An 18,859-nucleotide genomic window follows, 5' to 3' on the forward strand; every position below is an offset into this window, starting at 1 on the left:
GTGTCTTAGGGAATTAATATGTCAATTAATTAAATTATCGGTAATTTAATTTAATAGACGGGTATATGTAATCTTTACGTGGGGAGATAAATAAGCATTAAATAATAAAAACTCAAAATTTAATTTTGAATATGATAGGGAGTGCAATTATAATTCTTTAGTGGTATGAATTACAATTAACGTAATTAAGGATAAAATTAGGTCGAAGTAGGAATTCTTAATTATGTGGGAAGCCCTAGTGATATTTGCCCAGAGGTTCCTATTGTAGCCTATATACACGCGTTCCTTTCAGCAGCTAGGGTGAGACGAACGAACTCTCACAGAGGCGGACATTTTCGTGAGAGAAGAAAACCCTAGCAGCCGCTTACGAGCCCACTCTCTAAGGAGTAAGGTGCATCAAGGAATACAGTAGAAGATTTTTTATCGTCTTCAAGAGCTCGTTTTTGTACTTGCAAATTGGGGATTAAACCAGACAGATCTCGCAGGTATAATATTAATCACGTAATTAGGGTTTGCATGATCAGATTATTATTATTATTATTATTTTGGATATTCGTGTGCACTACAGTCGAATCTTAGAGCTATTCCCCAAGTCCCTTCATAATTATGGTCGAATATGATGTGTGATGAATATATAATTACAGGATTATCACAGGAATGTCTAATTTTAAAAAATAAAATAAAATAAAATTGTATAATACTTTAAATGAAGGATTGAGAATCGTCACTAAAAGTCAGCTAATGGTGACGGTTCTCTATCTGTCACTAATAGTAGGTATTCGTTACTAAAATTTAAGTACTAATGACAAATTTTCAGTTCAAAATACTGTGAGTTTTAGTGACGGTTCCATTCTTTTAATGTTTGTTTGTATCCGTCACTATTACTTAATTATTAGTAACAATTTTGTGAATCGTCAATAATGCTCGGTTGAGACGAAAGTTATCATCACTAATTTAGAACCGTTACTAATAAGTAATAGTGACGGTTTCCTATTACTAGTGACGATTTTTCCCATCACTGAACGTCTATATTTTTTTTTGTAATATATGCTGCCGACATAGGCTTCTATGAGTGCACATGTGAACCTCACGAAGGGAAACAACTTCTTAATTATTTTCCTAGTGAATAGTGACTCTTTTTTCTCTATTCATTAGGCACTAATCCCTTATTATGTGAGTACTACTAGGAAGGACTTGTCTTCGCGGTGAGAGTTTTCAATATTGAGTTAATAAGGATACCCCTAATCCATATCTTTAAAATAAACACATTCCACCATTATTATAAAAAAAACATAAGGAATAAACTGAAACATGTTAAGTCTTAATTTTGTTTAGAACTCCATTTATTTATTTTATTATTATTTCTTAAATTTTTCTTTTTCTGAATGTTTGCTCCATTATATTGAAGCCCTTATTATTATTTCAGACTGCTAGCATTACTATTATTATTATTATTATTGTTGTTGTTGTGGTTGTTGTTGTTATTATTATTATTATTAAAGACACACATATTATAGTTACTCGGTCCATAGCTTAAAGAGGCACAATACAAGGGTTGCTGCAACTTGCAAACACAAAATGCTTGCACCACCAAATCCCATTTTCTCTTTTTCTACAATCAAACCTACCCAAACCCGAATCATCCGGAGCTCAATTCGGCACAAGCAGCACGCTTGAAGGACACTGTGCCCTTGACAAGGTCATACCCTACCATGAAGTCCGCCATTGCTACGTTCCCGTACACTATCTCCGCCCCATCCGCAAGCTCCATCGCAAGGCACGCAACATCATCCAACACGTTCAGGAACATGTTCTTCCAATTCAATTCCAAATCCCCACCCGTAAAACTTATCGTCATATTCGGAGCCTTATCCAGATCCGAGTCCGACCTCAGCTGGTAGCACAACGCGAATATTTGAAGCGGGTCTTCGGTGCGGGTCTGGTTGCCCATCGCGCCCATCACCACGTTCCGCACCCCGCTCAGGACCTCCTGCGGCAAAAGCGTCAGGAGCGACGCGGTGCTCAGCACCGCGACGTTGTTCAACGTGAACGTTTCATTCCCCACGACGATCTTCTCCACTTTCAGGTTGTACGACGAGTTCGAGCTCCCGGGAACCACCGCGCTCGTAACCGTTCCTTCGCCGGAAACCTCCGCCCTGGCGCCGAACATGATTTTGCTGGAGTTCGCGAGAGTGTTGTTGATGCCTTGGGTTTCGTTCAGGGTCGCTATCCAACGGCAAAAGCAGAGCGCGAACTTGCCGTCGATCTCTTCTCGGATTTGCGAAACCAGGGAGGTGGGTCCGCGTCCGAGGCCCACCATGCCTTGGGCGTTGTCGTCGAAGATGAGGAAGTTATCGCGGCCGCAGCCGATGGTGATGTTCGTGAAAGCGGTGGAGCCTAAGGTAAGGGTGTCCTTAGCGAGGACACCGGAGGTGGAGGAATTACCCAAGTAGTCGAGGTAGAAGGTGGAATAGCGGCAGGTATTGTTGCCGCAGGTGGCGCCCAAGGCGGCGGCGGCATCGCAGGCGGGGCCGCAGGGGATGAGATTGTAAGAGGAGGAATTGGAGGGGTCATAGAGAGGGTTCTTCTGCTGGTCGCATTCGTCGCACGGTAGGCACTGGGTCCAGATGAGGTCGCCGGTGGTGTCGGCGACGGCGAGGATCTCGGCCTGTTTGGTGCCGAGGAGCAAGTTAATGAGATACTCGCCTCTGAGGCTGGATACTTGGGCGGACAGGGTTGAGGGAGAAGAAGAGGGCGAAGTTGTTAAGCGTTGGGCGAGGGGGAGGGTGAGTCCTGCATCAGCAGTGGTGGGGAAGGAGAGAGAGAGGAAGGCAGCTAGTGCAATTGAGAGAAGAGAGTCGGGGGTTAAATGGGTAGGCATGGCTAAGTCTTTTAATTAATTTGTTGGGTCAGGGGGAGGGGGGCTTAAGGTTTGTGTATAAATTTATACGAAGGTGTTAATTTGGAGGAAGCAAAAAGGATTGATTAAAAGTTGTGCATGATTGTAGGAGCAAATTAATCCTACTGTTGATCTAGGGTTGTAGAGAATGGAATTTGGGGCTTAATTGATTTCTTGTTATAGGGGTAACATGGAGATGTCTTCTTCTTGTTTTTTTCTCGTGCGTCTTGATTTTTACGTGGTTTTAGAAATCCACTCTAACCTAACAAGGGCCGACTCTTCCATTAGGCCACTGAGGTACTTGCCTAGGGTCCTAAAAATTTTGGAGCCCCTAAATATTTTTTTAATATAATAATATTAACATTATTTATGGAATTCATGTGTTTGGTGGGTGGAGTGCAGATACAGTGCAGTTAAAATTATTTGATATACTTAGAAAAATTAATTTTAAATAAAAATAAAAATTAAATAAAATATTAAGGACTCCTAATTAAATTATTCGCCTAGGGCCCCATATTGTGAAGAGCCGCTACTGAACCTAACCTTAGTTCCAATCTTTTATGGGTAATTCTCATATCATAAATGCATCATGCCCTTTCAAAATCACCTTCTTCAAGTGTTTTATATTTTAATATCACCTCTTAAAAATATTTTTATTTCAATTTGCTCATTACAATTCCTATAGTAATAGTGTTTGGCGCAATATAAACAAAAATGCCCACATGTACATATTTATAATAGTACATTTTAATAATAACCACAATAAATAAATTATTAAATAAATAGCAAAAACAGCAGTGATGATATTTAATTTAAAAACAGTTAACAATTTTTTTTTTATTTTTAGGATGCCACTGAAAATGGCGACTAGTGATAATAATTACTATTATTAATGATCAAAATTATTATAATACTTTATTACATTTCACGAATGATAGGAATATTTTTTTTCAAATGAAGTTGAATTCCGATAGGAATGCACGTGCGAGCATATTAAAATTAGCATATTTCCCAACTCATGAAAAGCTAACTATTAAGTTAAACTTCCTAAGCATGTCACATTTTCAAATGACTTAATCAAAATCCTTCCATTTTTATGACCTTCCATTTATCATCATCCATTAATTAAGTTGAAATGTCTACTGAAAACCATTTACCAATGAGGGGTTCCATTGCTTGGCCATTTAAATTATGATATAATCACACAATATAATCCAATTGCTGTTTTCCTGTTTTAATTTGAAAGGATCTCACATATGCTTCAGCCAAATTTACCATGTCTGCCACATAAGCTTCCCATTTATTCATCACATTGCTAAGTTCGTTGAATCTAATGGTAGTTCTTCGTGACCAAGCATTTAATTTGTTTTGTTCGAGATACCATGTTACAAAATATGCTCATGCGGGTGACATGCGTGGCATCCAGTGAGTGGCTGCAACGTCAAGACCCAAGAATTTAAACCATAATTAAATGCTTTATAGTTATTGGTGTCAACCCGACAAATTCTGGATTTTTTTTTTTTCCTTCTTGAGCAAGATCAATTCAATTTCAGCCTCAGCAGACAGATGAGGATACTACACATTGTTATTGCTGCTATTGGTGCTACTATTATTATTTAAAGAAAAATATACTAATCTCCTAGGGACAACCTAACAGTTTAACCATGCGGTGAATATCACTATAGGGAACGACCCATACTCTTTTCCTAGAAGAATGTCATAGCACATAGGGCCTAAGTTCAAAATTTCGGCGAGAAAGAAAAGTCATAGCGGGAATGGAATGACAAAATACATGTACATACATCCCTAATTGTATAGCCTGACCCTGAAGACAATCAATCGCCCATGGTGCATCGCACATATAGTTTAAACTTTCTGATTAAGTGGTAAAAAATGCTATAGAATTGGTGGACAAACCATACCAAATTGTACAACTTAAGGCTGGCAACTGAACTGATTGCATATAAAAATGCGTTGTTTGCTCTAGCATGTATGCATCTGTAACCTACTACTGTATTGAGATTTATCATTTCATTCTCAACTTGTTTAATTAAATTTGATCCGACCTTATAACACGAACAGAAATGGCTAATTACGTTAAAATTTTACTTATTCAAACTTCTTAATATTTTTGAATACCAAGGTTTTGTTAGACCCAAGGTTTCAATCTGCTAAAAATAAAGATACTAGAGTTCATAATATGCATTTTTCATGCTATCAATATTTTACCAAGTGAACTTGCACCATTAAATTTCTGTCTAGCGGCTATTTACAATATAAACGCAAGAATATAATGAAACTCAAAAAGTATTATATCCAAAGATTTTAGCTTAGATAAGGTTGACAAACTGCAGAACATAAATGAAAATGAAAAGCAAAATAATACCATCCACCTTTGACAGGGGGAGGTGTATATCACAAGGACTCATGGTTCATCTTCTCCATCAACACATTGTTCATCGATTTGTTTGGAAAAAGAAAACATATAGTTAAACCATGTAAAATTAAATCGAGGAGCCATTTTGGCAGTATGTAACTAAAGCAAAATTCAAAACTATATTTCCCATTAGCAAGCATGACGAACAGCCATTCAGAAAACAGAGAAGGAAAAAAAACACTCATTTTAGTTTACATTCGAAGAAGAGCAATATTCCAAAAGGGCACCTGGTAACTCTCCTCATCTGTAGGATAATTTTGTGTGGTAAATATATCTATTGCCCTTTAAATCTGCAATATAAATCAGCATAGCAACTCATCTTGTGCATTTTACTTAAAAGAAAAAAAGAAAAAAAAAATTGTCCTCATTTTAGTTTACATCGGCAGCTTGTAATTCTCCCTATTTGTAGCAAAACAGTTGCACTAAGTTATGAATCATATCAGTGTTTTAGATTTATAAGTTAGGCATTTAAACAAACTTTGAGACATTAGAGCTAGATTCCAAGTCAAAAATTAATGATAGAGATGCAAACAGCGGTCTTTTGTCAAAACAAAAATGATTAAAATAGGCATCTCAACCGAAGAAACTAATCTCCTTACAGAGGCTGGCTGCAGAGCATTCGATTGCAACCAACAGAAAATAATAGTTCATATATGATAGTAAGAAAACATGATTTAAATAAATATTTCAATGGAAGAATCTAACCTCCTTACTCACAAGGGTTGGCTGCAGATCTAGAGCATTCAATCAAAACCAACAGAAAAATAATTGTAATAAAGAGAAATTGAAAAAGGAATGGAGAAGTAAAGGAACTAAAACAATGGCATAAATGATAGTGTTTTTGATTGGTGTTTCTTCACTTAGTCATTTACACAACATATGATATGTGCCACATAGAGAATGTCTTAAACAATGTCGAAACAATGAGAAAACCCTCTCAGGATTTCCAAATAATTGGTGAATTATTTTTTTGTTCAAATTTTCTAACAGTGATGGCCTTGATTGATACCCACTGCGTATTTCCAGCAATTTAAAAAATAAAAATACAGAACTATATTTCCCATTAGCAAGCATGAAAAACGGCCATACAGGAGATAAAAAAAACAAAAAACAAAAAACAAAATCAAAAGCCAAAAAACAAATACAAAAGCAAAAAAACAAAAACCCTCTCATTTTAGGTTACATTATAAGAAGAGCAACATTCCAAAAGAGCAGCCTGTAAAAAAAAACACAAACAAATTTTAGGGAAAAAATACACAGAACGCAAAAAATTAAAAATGTAACCCTTACCATCAAATGTCAGCATAAGGGGAGAAGGAATGTGATTCACAGAATGACAATCCTACAAACCTCCTGTGCTATCTCTCTCCTACATCAACTCCATCAAATGTCAGCATTAAAGGATAACTTGAATTTTTCTGAGTGAGAAGTGAAAGAATCACAAATAAACACCGTGAGAGAGAGAGAGAGAGAGAGAGAGAGAGAGAGAGAGAGAGAGAGAGAGAGAGGAAACAATCTGAAATCAAGGAAATGAGGGAGCAGGAGGGAGAACGAAATAGTGACATTGTGAGTCAGGCAGTCAGCGTGTGTGTAAACTGCATTTGATTAAGTGGCAGCAGTAATGTGATATTTTCAGAATCAAATAATATTTCAAAGTATTTTAGATTAGCTAATCAAATAATTAGAAGGAAATTAAAATATTCAAAAATCTAGAAAAATCAGAATCAGTGTTTGAAGACTTGTGGGAGTACAACAATCTCTTTTAATATAATAGTATAGATATTCTATACTTTGATATCAAAATTTAATATCCAGAGACATGATTACAGAATTAGTCCAATTGTAATCTAAAGGCGTAGATGATGCATTGATGGGTATTCCTAGAGACCTAACCTTTTCATGCTCAAAATTTAAGTTGTCAAACTGTGTAAAGAAGGTTAGAATTTATAAAAGTCATCCAAGCAAAGCAAGTGAAAACAAACTGACTCAACATGAAGAGAAAAGAGAAATATAGATCAAAAGCCTACTCAATAAATTTTGGACACAGGCACTAATCACAGAAAAAAACAGAATTAGCACATTCAGGACAGCGATATCAGATGTGACTAATAAATAGAGGCTTCATATATTTCTTAGAAAAAAGTACATTGAAATTTTAAAATATAATTTTGCATAAAGAAGCGGAAAATAATACGTGTCATTTTTGTCTTTTGACACCTAATAAATCTAGAGTAGAAAGTAATAACAACAGACTAATAATATATCCCTCTCTGTACCATCGAATACCAAATACAAATGCAAGCATGCATATTTCCCCCTTTTTTACCTTTCATTAAATCCTAATAGTCCTATCTAATATACAGAATAGAGGAATGGAACAAGTTAACAGAACACCAACAATCATTCAAGTTCTCCTCCCAAAAAGCAGATAATAGGACATAATATGAAAAGAACAATGAAAATAGATCAATGAAAGTCTAACACAATTTTCACAACATTAGTTTTACCAGCTAATTTTAAAAATAATTATAGTCTAAGCAAATTTAATAAACAATAATAATTAAAAATAAAAAAGTAGGTCGTCAATCACTATGAATACTCTGTTGTAACTAAACAATTATTGTCGATAAAGTTAGTAATTATTCAGGTTTCTAATACCAACCAATATTAAGGGTTCTAATACCAACCAGGGCAGGACAAAACAAAAGAACAAACATATTACCCCCGGGCGCTGGTTCAAGTGGTAAGGGCGACCCGGCTGAGCCTGTGACCGAGGTTGGCTGCTCGGGATAGATTCCTGCTACCTTGAGCAAATCCCGATTTACCTCCCTGCGGGGCCTTGGGTTGGGTTCCGTGGGGCGTGGGGATTACTCTCAACTGTGATGCATTCCAGGGCAATCTGGTAGATGCCAGCTGGGACACCCGGACGATATCCAAAAAAAAAAAAAAGAACAAACATATCACAAAAATATATTTACAAACATACATATGTAGAGTCAGACACTTACATACACACTGATATTTATATGTCTAAATATAAATAGAGAAAAGTAGAGCCACACGCCCAAGTACCTATGGACGGAACATGACAAAAATTGGCATCCTTGACAACAAAATATTTAAATCCATGTCCAAAGCACGGAGTTTTTTCCCGTTTTAACTTTTTTTTAAAAAAATATATTAAATAATACCTCATTCTGGGAAGTATTTCCCAGAATGACTCTGACGTAATCTCGCTACTCCAAGTAGCGATATTTAACAAAATCTCGCTACTCCAAGTAGCGAGATTTAATTGGGATAATAATGCTCTGCCAGCCGCCTTTCGATGCGTGGTAAATCTCTGCCAACCGCCTTTTGACGCGTGGTAAATCTCGCTACTCCAAGTAGCGAGATTTTGTTGGGATAATTAATGCTCTACCAACCGCCTTTTGAATTACCATCCACCCGGCTTTCGACGCGTGGCAAATCTCGCTACTTGGAGTAGCGAGATTTGCTTCAGAATAACCTCGCTCGTTCTTCCTCCTTTCTTGTGCGAACAGAGTACCTGTTGCAGAGCCGAGCAGGTTACCGTTGAAGGAAGACTTCGGAGCAGGTGACCGTTGCGGGCTTCATCAAATCGAAAGTTATATAAGGAGATGGTATAAGTTATGTTTTCCATGTTTAGTGCATAGATTTTTAAATTATTTTTATTTCATCCAAAGCTTTGATAATCCGAGAGAGTTTGTGATTTATGTTAAAAGATTCGTGGATAAACATTACTCTTAAGATTTGTATTTCATTGTTTTGGTATTTGAATTTAATTTTTTGCTGATAATATTTTATTTTTTCCATTCAAACTGTTGTTTAATATTTATTTATTTTTTTTGGATTGCTATTCATTGTAAAATGCATTATCTTTCCTGCCCTAGAATTTGTTGAAGTTTCCTCCACTCACTAAATTTGTTGAATTTCCTTCTACTCTTTTGAATATAATTGTGCAATTATAATTAGATCATATGGTTTACTTTCAAAATGGAAAATTTTGTTATTCAATCCTTGAATTTTCTTCTACTGTTTTTAATATAATTGGGCACATCCACTAAAGTTTTTCAAGAACATGTAAATTGTATGATTTTAATTGATGCTTTGAGTTAATGTGAGTGCACATTGTAATTATAAATTGTATTGTCATTTATCGTATTAAGTGCATATACTTTTCTATGAGTTAACGAAATTTAGAATTTAAATTTCGACTTATTTTATTTCCTACACAAACCTTAATAATTTTAGCTCATTTAAGAATATAATGCCTATGATATATTTCATAGATAACGCATAGAATATATATATACACGTGCCTTTAATGTTTCTTATATTTAATTTCAAGCTTTAATTTTCCTTGAATTTTAGTTTCAATTCCTAATGAATCAAACTCATACCTTGAACCAACCACATAATAAAGTTCAAGTTGAGCCGCATGTTTGAAACATTTGGAATAGATTATAATAGAACTTTATAATTATAATATAAGGAGTATCATTTGTGAATTTTTTATTGTCAAATAAGAGGTCCTAGTGATGGTATTAAGTCTCATCTCCCTCTCTTATGATTACTAGAATACAATAATTAATAGGATAAAAGATATTCATTTTTTTTAAGTTTGTTTAAAAGACAAATATCTTTCCTGAAATTTCAAAAATGTCACGAACGTCTCCTAAAGTATCAAAAATGTTAAAAATCTCATTTGATGTTTGTCAAAAGAAAATGAAATTTATCTTAAAAAAAAAACTTGTCTTTTTGCAAATTTTAAAGTGAGATTTGTGCATTTTTAACAAATCTCAAGAGAGATCATTGAAATTCTTGAAATGTCAACGAACGTTCTACAAATTCTTAAAACTCCTGGTATAATATTTAAAATTCTTGAAACCTTAGGATATGTGATTGTCTTTTTATCAAATTTTTGGGAAGATTAGTGTCTTTGTCTAAATTAATATACTTTATTAAAATTACCTAATAATTTAGTTCACCAATCACACTAAAAAACTGAAACTTGCAAAAATTATATTTAAAATAAAAATATCCAAAGGAAGTAAGAGCAGATAAGGTGGGGAATTCATCATGAGACAAGCCCCATATGTATAAGATCCTAGGGTGGGGGGTGCCTGAGGAGGCCACAGTCGACAGAGCACCATTAAAGATCCAATGGTACGAGGGCGAAGCCGGCCTCGTCTAGTCACCATCGATGACGCTGACTGGGAACACTGTAGAGATGATAGCTAAAAGGTCACATTATTAGAGGAGAGTAGTAATGAGTTTTTTCCTTCCCGAATTTATGTATTTTTCACCAATATATCGATATAAATGTAGTGTTCACATTTTAAAGCACTTGACATAAGACGATCCCATTCCCATTTCATGAATCGGGATGGTATGCATCCTAAGTAACATTTTTCCAAAAGATCCCTTCAACTCCTTTGAGTATGGCTGTTTGGATTAGCAATGAATCCTCAAAAGGCTACTTAACAAAATTGAACTTCAAAATTAAGTGGCAACCCAACCCATAATGAGGCAGAGTACGAAGTACCATTTTGGAAAAATTACTCTTAACAGCACCATTTCATAGTTCTTTGGATTCTAAGTTGAATTACAATTTTGGGAAAATCCGAAGTATATGTCATATGGGGAAAATCAATACATATTCATGTTGTTTATTCATAGACGTTGAATTCATCTATTTATTTCGTTGGTGGGAAAGTTAGGTCCAAACTCTAAGTTCATTCATTCATGAGAATTTGTATACATCTATTTGGTTTATAGTTATTAGTTATTTCGTCTCATTTACACATCAGTTATACATACAATTTTGTCTTGTGTAGGTTTTTTTTATTTCCCGATCGTCGATCTAAATGGCAGGAAGCTCAAGCAGTGATCCAGTCACGATATTTTTATATATAGGAGGGAACATTATAACTGCATTAGATGGTGTTAGGTATAGTAGTCGGCCAGTTCGACTTATTCGAATTGGTCATAGGTGTAAATTAAGTAAATTATATATGAAGATATATAAATATTTGCATATTGATCCAGATCAATATGCATTGCGGGTGACCGCAAGATACCCTGCGCGAGAGTTAAATAATACAGCGTTCTACGAGGCTGTTCCGATATCAGATGATTATGGGTTGCGCATTGTATTGGACGCACACTGTGTAGGTGAGACATATTTAACGATGCAATTGTATGTCAAGACTATTCCTCAAGTGGGTGTAATTGCAGTTAGGCAACCAGATGAGCCCGCGGAGCAATTGGGTGAAGTCGGTGAAGACACCGAACAAACACATACGATCGATTTTAACTAATATCCGGGATCATCATTCTAGCCATCGGACTACGAAGCACCTGTTCCTCACACGTTTCCGCAGGGAGGTTGCGAAGACGTCCCGAGTGCGGTACCAGCATCGTTGTTTGCCATTGCGAACGACGCATTGGACGAGGGCATGAACATTACGAACGATGTTCATATTGAAGACGAAAACATGCACTAGCAGGAAATGGGTGAAGGGTTAAATGATGTCCTCGATGATGTGAACTTACCTCACCATGACACGGACGACGCAACGTTTGACGCGCAATTCATCGGCAAGCTTCCGATGTACGATCATATTGACCTAGCTGTTGTAGATTTAACTGCGGTCAATGAGCTTCTCATATGGGTCACTCGTTGGGAAGAATCGTCTGAGTTGAGTAAGGGGATGCTCTTCAATTCGAAGGATCAGCTGATCGCCGCAGTGCGAATATATCACGCTCGCACCCACCATGACTTCCATGTGATGTGATCTACTCCTGAGTTGTGGGTTGCTAGGTGTAAGGACCACGATTGCGCGTGGAGATTGCATGCCATGTATCGGATGATACACCGTTTTTTCAAAATCACCCAATATAGTGGTCCGCATACGTGTCTGAATGAACTTATATCGCAGGACCATAACCAAATCACGTCGTCCCTCATTGCTGGGGAGATAGTGAATATAATCAGGGGAGATGCGTCGACGTCGATCGCTACATTGAAGGAGTTCATTGATCATCGATTTGGGTATTCAATCTCTTATAAGAAGGTTTGGTTGGGCAAACAGAAGGCAATAGCCCAAGTCTTCAGTGATTGGAAGAAATCGTATGAAACGTTACCGAAGTGGATGGAAGCGATGCGCGCGTACAATCTTGGGACTATAGTCAGGTGGAGGTCAACTCCGGTTCCAGGTAGCACTAACAGCGCAACCTTCGTATCTGTATTTTGGTCATTTGCAGTATCAATTCAGGGTTTTCGTCACTGCCCTCCCGTTATATGTGTGGACAGGACACACTTGTACGGTAAGTATAAGGGCAAACTCCTTATTACGACGTGCCCCGATGCAAATAGGCAAATATTTCCCCCTGCATTCGCTATTGTGCAAGAGGAAAGCCTCTACACATAGAATTGGTTTCTGTGTTCTCTGCGTTTGATTACCGACAAGGACGACATTTGCCTCATATCAGATCGACATCCAGGGATTATCGCTGCGGTGCAGCACAATCCTGATTGGCAACCACCACGTGCGCACCACCGATTTTGCCTTCGACATGTCGTCAGCAACTTTAATACGAAAGTGCGGAGTGTCAATATGAAGCGAATAGCTGAGCGAGCGGGAAGGGAGCATCAAGTGAGAAAATTTGACACCTGGATGGAGAGGATATTCGATGAGGGTGGAGAGCTAGCCAAGTCGTTCTTCGATCAGATCCCTCCTCATATGTGGACTCAATGCCACGACGATGGAAAGAGGTATGGAAACATGACCACCAACCTGGTTGAATGTTTCAACGCCGTCCTAAAAGGCGCACGTAGCCTTCCCATAACAGCTCTCGTGCAACTAACATTTTATCACGTTGCACATTACTTTAATAGCCGACGGGAGTCTGCTCGTAACGCAATATCTGGAGGAAATACGTTAACTCCGTATATATTGCTAGCGATGGAAAGAAGGAAGTTGAAGGCGACCGGACAACGAGTCACGACGTTTAACCGGTCTAGGGGTACTTTTAGCATCACGACCGTGCAGCGGGGACCCCATAAAGGAAACAATGTCCAAATTTTGAGCATCTAGAGGCGCGAATGCTCCTACGGAAAGTGGCAATCTTTACATTATCCCTTCTCGCACCTTCTTGCAGCCTGTGCCGAGACACGGCTAAATGCGAGCCAGTTTGTTGAGTCATATAAGAGCACTGCCGAGCACTATGCAACATATGCTACAAAATTTTATCCAATCATGCATGAGGCATATTGGCCAACTTGCTCGTTGCCAAACTTGCAGGCAAATCCTGCATACGCTCGACATAAAGGTCGACCTAGGAGCTCACGTATACATAACGAGATGGATGCTCGGTAAGGTCGGAAACATATCACGTGTAGCATATGCCGTCAAGAAGGACATAACCGCACAAGATGTCCGAGAAGGACCCAACCTGGGGATGCAGCTGGACCTTCGCACTGACCTATAACTTATAGGTTATCTGGGATTTGCGTACTCATACTCCTCGCGTCACGACAAGTTTTTAGCTACCATTCTACTCCTTCCTTCTGAACAATTTGTTCCCAAATGTTAAATCCTCAGACCGCTTTCATTTTTCGGTGAACACACGAATGCTCCATGCTCAATTTGTCTCTGAGCAATTGAGTCACCGTGTCCATCAATCGAGAATAGTGTATGTTTAGATGAAAACTTGGTGAGATATTTTCATTTGTACACATATAGGATAAACCCTGAGATTTTTGTTCGGTTCCACCATACAAAGCATCGGGGACAGATACTCAATTCTTATGATTTCTATGTTAATGCTTTCAATATTCTAGCTTGTTTGCAGGATTGATCCAGGGCCGTCCGGTACTACTGTACTGAGTATGGGCGATCGGCACGATCCAGTCGGGCGTGGACCGATTCGCATGCTGACGTGTTATATTGCCGAGGGGGCAGTCAGAGCGTATAGGATAGGATAGGCGCAGACCCTTGCATTATTGATTGGATACGTGATGCGGGTTTTTATGGGATATATCAGATTGGCCATATCCAGTTGGATTGGCATCTTGTGACCGCGTTGGTGGAGCGATGGAGGCCAGAGACACACACTTTCCACTTGCCGCACGAGGAGGTGACTATCACATTACAGGATGTCGCGGTGTTGTTCGGGCTACCGATTGATGGATTGCCCGTCACTGGTCGTACAGCTGGACCAGTACAGGATGGAGGCGTCGGTCAGGGGGGAGGACTTCGCCGCATGTGCCAGAGATTGTTAGGAGTGGTGCCTCTAGATGGTGAGCTTGTTGGTGCCCGCATTCGCATGCGGTTTCTAGAGGGGGAGATGTTTCGCCAGCTTCCGGCTGATGCAGATGATCAGACTATAGCGTGTCACGCACGTGCCCACATGCTGCGATTGATATGTGGGACGCTGTTCTGCAACCTATCGGGGAGTTACGCACACTTGATGTTCCTTCCACTGCTCGCGGAGCGAGGAGAGATACCCCATTATAGTTGGGGTGCTGCGATGTTAGCCTGGCTGTACCGAGAGATGTGCCGCGTCGCTGACGTGTCGCACTCACAGATCGAAGGAGCACTCCGCTTATTGCAGGTTTGGGCGTGGGAGAGATTCACGTCGTTAGCTCCTACGCACCGCGGTGTTTGACGGCTTATTCAGAGGGACGAGGACGGACGGCCGATTGACCCAGCTCCACTCGCGTGGAGGTTAGTAAGTCAACTTAAAATCATTTCCTTCAGTTGTAGTATGTACTAGTGGTTACACCTTGCTAACTTACGTTTTATTGTGTACAGGTGGAGGGATCAGTTGTTGGCGCCTAATTTTGTGCAACACATGCTGCCCTGGTATAGATTCGAGCTGGACATGCACCGGGAGCACGAGGTAGTCTCGGTTATGTGTATTGATAGTATTTTTCAATATTTGCATATATTCCCGTCCCACCTCTGACATTTACTATATGTATATGCACAGTTCGTATGGGCGCCCTACACTGATGACATTGTTGCCGACCTACCAACTGGTTATGCAGTTGGGTCGTACCTCTGGGTTGCCCGAGTGCCACTCATATGTTTTCATATTGTCGAGTGGCATCTCCCAGACTGAGTGATGCGCCAGTTTGGCTTTCGACAGGGCATCCCCGGTCACTTCTGTACTTCGGGGGTCGATGTACGTGGGGAGGACTTGCACGAGATTGATGGTCACGGTCGGGGGAACACAGATTGGGCTGCGGAGCACGCCATGTACATCAGTATGTGGGTACATAGGAGTAGCTCCAGTACGTGGGGGTCGAGCAGCTACCTCCAGCCGTCCATCGAGTCCGGCCTTCTCACCGCCCATTGTACATGAGGAGTATGTGTTTGGGCCGTCTGCACCGTATGCCCCATCGACAGCTGCTAATTTTGCGGGACCCTCCAGTAGACCGGCGGATTATCGATCTGACTCTGCCGCGACGCCGTCGATGTTGTACTTACTAGACGACCCTCTCGATGCGGAGGAGGTGGACGCACCCGGCTTGCCAGCACGGACTCGTCCAGAGACTACATACGACATAGCTCCCCGTTCGCTTCACCTAGAGAGGGATTCTCCAGTACGTATGGGCGAAGACGGCAGACATGTAGCCCCTCGACGTGACCGGATGCTAGACGCGGACGAGCAGCCAGGTGAGGGCAGACACAGACGGCGACCACCCCAACACCGAAGACGACCTCCATGCGGTACTGAGTAGCCGATATATGTATTTGTTAATTAGTTCATACTTTCATTTGTACAAAAGATATATGTTTACAACTTCATTTGTATATAATATATTTATTCATTATTCATTTGGGCATAATGTATTTATTAATGACTTCATTTGTACAGCATCTATTTGTATAGAATATATCATTTTTCCTTTATTTCTACTTGTTTGGAGTATCATTTGTACATGATGTAATTGTTTGGAGTATCATTTGTACATAATGTAATTTTCTTAATTCTGAATCTATAAAGCAGCAATAGGTAAAGTGACAAGCAGGTATCATTTAGTGTAGTAATTTGATATGTTGAATGTATACAATTCTCGTGAATGTAACGTTGTGAACATACTGGTATCAATTGTATTTGAAGAATATTTTCTTTGCACAGGTGCGTGGATGGATATGCTCAATTTGTAAACAGGACTCTGCCGAAATTAGTATAGTATTTTGATAGGTTCAATGCATACGATTCTCGTGAATGTAACGTTGTGAACATACTGGTATCAATTGTATTTGAAGAATGTTTTCTTTGCACAGGTGCGTGGATGGATATGCTCAATTTGTAAACAGGACTCTGCCGAAATTAGTATAGTATTTTGATAGGTTCAATGCATACGATTCTCGTGAATGTAACGTTGTGAACATACTGGTATCAATTGTATTTGAAGAATGTTTTCTTTGCACAGGTGCGTGAATGGATATGCTTAATTTGTAAACAGGACTCTGCCGAAATTAGTATAGTATTTTGATAGGTTCAATGCATACGATTCTCGTGAATGTAACGTTGTGAACATACTGGTATCAATTGTATTTGAAAAATGTTTTCTTTGCACAGGTGCGTGGATGGATATGCTCAATTTGTAAACAGGATTCTGCCGAAATTAGTATAGTATTTTGATAGGTTCAATGCATACGATTCTCGTGAATGTAACGTTGTGAACATACTGGTATCAATTGTATTTGAAGAATGTTTTCTTTGCATAGGTGCGTGGATGGATATGCTCAATTTGTAAATAGGACTCTGCCGAAATTAGTATAATATTTTGATAGGTTCAATGTATACAAATCTCGTGAATGTAACGTTGTGAAATATAATTTAGTCTCTCTATGTATGCTTCTTAGGTTTTATTTCTACTTTTAATTTCACAATATTGAAAGTAACACCAAACGGGCCCCCGACGAAAAAGGAAAGAATTCAATTAGGTGCAATTCAACTTGAATAGGGTTGAAATGTATACTCAGTAAAAGAGCTGTATGATATGATGATTTATCTTTAGAACTACCAAAAAAAATATAATCCTAAAAAGTGTATACCGAGCCATTTGTATTTCTACAATAGTTGGATCGTGGCATCATTGTATCCTTCGACTTCCGGATGCTTTAGAATTGTGTTACTAAAGATACAAAATTTTCATGAACATAAGAATTTTAATGTTTTTACCACAAATATATTGCTAATAGATTCCTTGGCATGGAACATTAATCTTTTGTTCATTATAAGATTGATATGGAAAGGAGGGTATGTCTTCTTATTTTAAATATAAATTAAGATTTTTTGTTAATTAATACCAAGTTGCGAATTTAGATATGAATGAACAGCTTCAATGAAAAATCTTTACTCTCGATAATGGAATTCGAACTAAACGAGTGAAAACATTGGAATACTTTGGAATCATTGAATGCACAAACCAAATGCTAAGTAAAGGCACAATAGAACCAATCATTAAATCAGAAATGTAATGACAATCCAAAATGTAGAAAGTTAAACATGAGTCAGACGAAAATAATAACCTTTGATCTGTAAAGGAGGAAATTCTATTAACTCCTATCGATAATGGATACATATATGATGAAGAAGTAAAAGTTAAAAAACATTAAATGCAGGACAGTGTTGTCCCAACTCTATATGCTAGAACATGTTAATAACATAGAAGAAGGAAATAATTTACAAATTTTAGCTCATTTTGTATGATTCATGAAGGGTGAAACCGTTTAACATTCGGAAATGTAAAGACAATCTGAAGGGGGATTGTCGTCTGAAGGAGAAGCAGAATCAGAATTCACCTTCTCTCAGCTCCTCGCTGCCTTCTCTTCATTACCACCTACCCTGCCGAACACTGAACTGCTCTTCTTCTCTGGTGAAATACATGGATTCTCTGCAGGCATCAAAATGTCCGTCAGCAGCTTCTGGCCTACTAGCTGAGGCTGCTGCTTATTATCTTGTCCTCTTTTCTTTCATGCAGCTGTTGCTGTCGATTTAGCATTTGTTGCTACTTTTTTTCTTCTACCCCCATTCTTTCTATATTCTGGGCGACCAGCTACCACATCCACCTTAAAATCTTCATCGCTGAAATCATCGTTCTCATCTTCCCCATCAGATATCTCTGTAACTGTTAACGACTTTTCTGTGCTGCAGCCTTTGATACTTTCTTCCTCGCAGACACTTGGGGAATTTCATGTTAATTCCCAACATCAACAACAATAAGTTTTGAAATGAGCAAAAGACTCCATAAGTATAATTGTAGTAGTCATTGGAGGAGTAATGACTAGTCTATCTGATCTGAGATCATTAGGGTGTTCCCTTACTTGGACAAATGGTACGGTTTGGAGCAAATTGGTCAGGGTGATTGCTAATCAGTAGATGCATTGATGGTAAGGGATTTTCGGGGACAAAGCGCTATCTTGGTGATTTGGGAAAAACTGTAAGTTCTATTTTGTTTGATTACATTGCTAATCCTACTG

At 38.7% G+C, this 18,859-nt stretch overlaps 1 protein-coding gene and 1 long non-coding RNA gene across 2 annotated transcripts; both read right to left on the reverse strand.

The window, feature by feature from the left end:
• Positions 1 to 1,594: 1,594 nt before the first annotated feature.
• LOC131166591 (aspartic proteinase CDR1-like) lies at positions 1,595 to 2,881 on the reverse strand. Its single transcript, XM_058125177.1, has one exon. It carries the CDS (start codon positions 2,879 to 2,881, stop codon positions 1,640 to 1,642), a length of 1,242 nt encoding a protein of 413 aa, XP_057981160.1. The 3' UTR covers positions 1,595 to 1,639.
• A 3,569-nt stretch (positions 2,882 to 6,450) lies between these two features.
• Positions 6,451 to 8,239, reverse strand: LOC131166173 (uncharacterized). The gene is made up of 3 exons (XR_009139755.1): positions 8,059 to 8,239; positions 6,627 to 6,705; positions 6,451 to 6,552 (listed from the first exon to the last, which is right to left on the reverse strand). It is a non-coding gene; the product is annotated as an uncharacterized LOC131166173 (long non-coding RNA).
• Positions 8,240 to 18,859: the final 10,620 nt, after the last annotated feature.

This window comes from Malania oleifera, chromosome 10, assembly GCF_029873635.1.
Source record: "Malania oleifera isolate guangnan ecotype guangnan chromosome 10, ASM2987363v1, whole genome shotgun sequence".
Classification (NCBI taxonomy): domain Eukaryota; kingdom Viridiplantae; phylum Streptophyta; class Magnoliopsida; order Santalales; family Ximeniaceae; genus Malania; species Malania oleifera.

Coding starts and splice junctions, on each gene's coding strand:
- LOC131166591 (XM_058125177.1), bottom strand. CDS start 2,881: ATGCCTACCCATTTAACCCCCGACTCTCTTCTCTCAATTGCACTAGCT.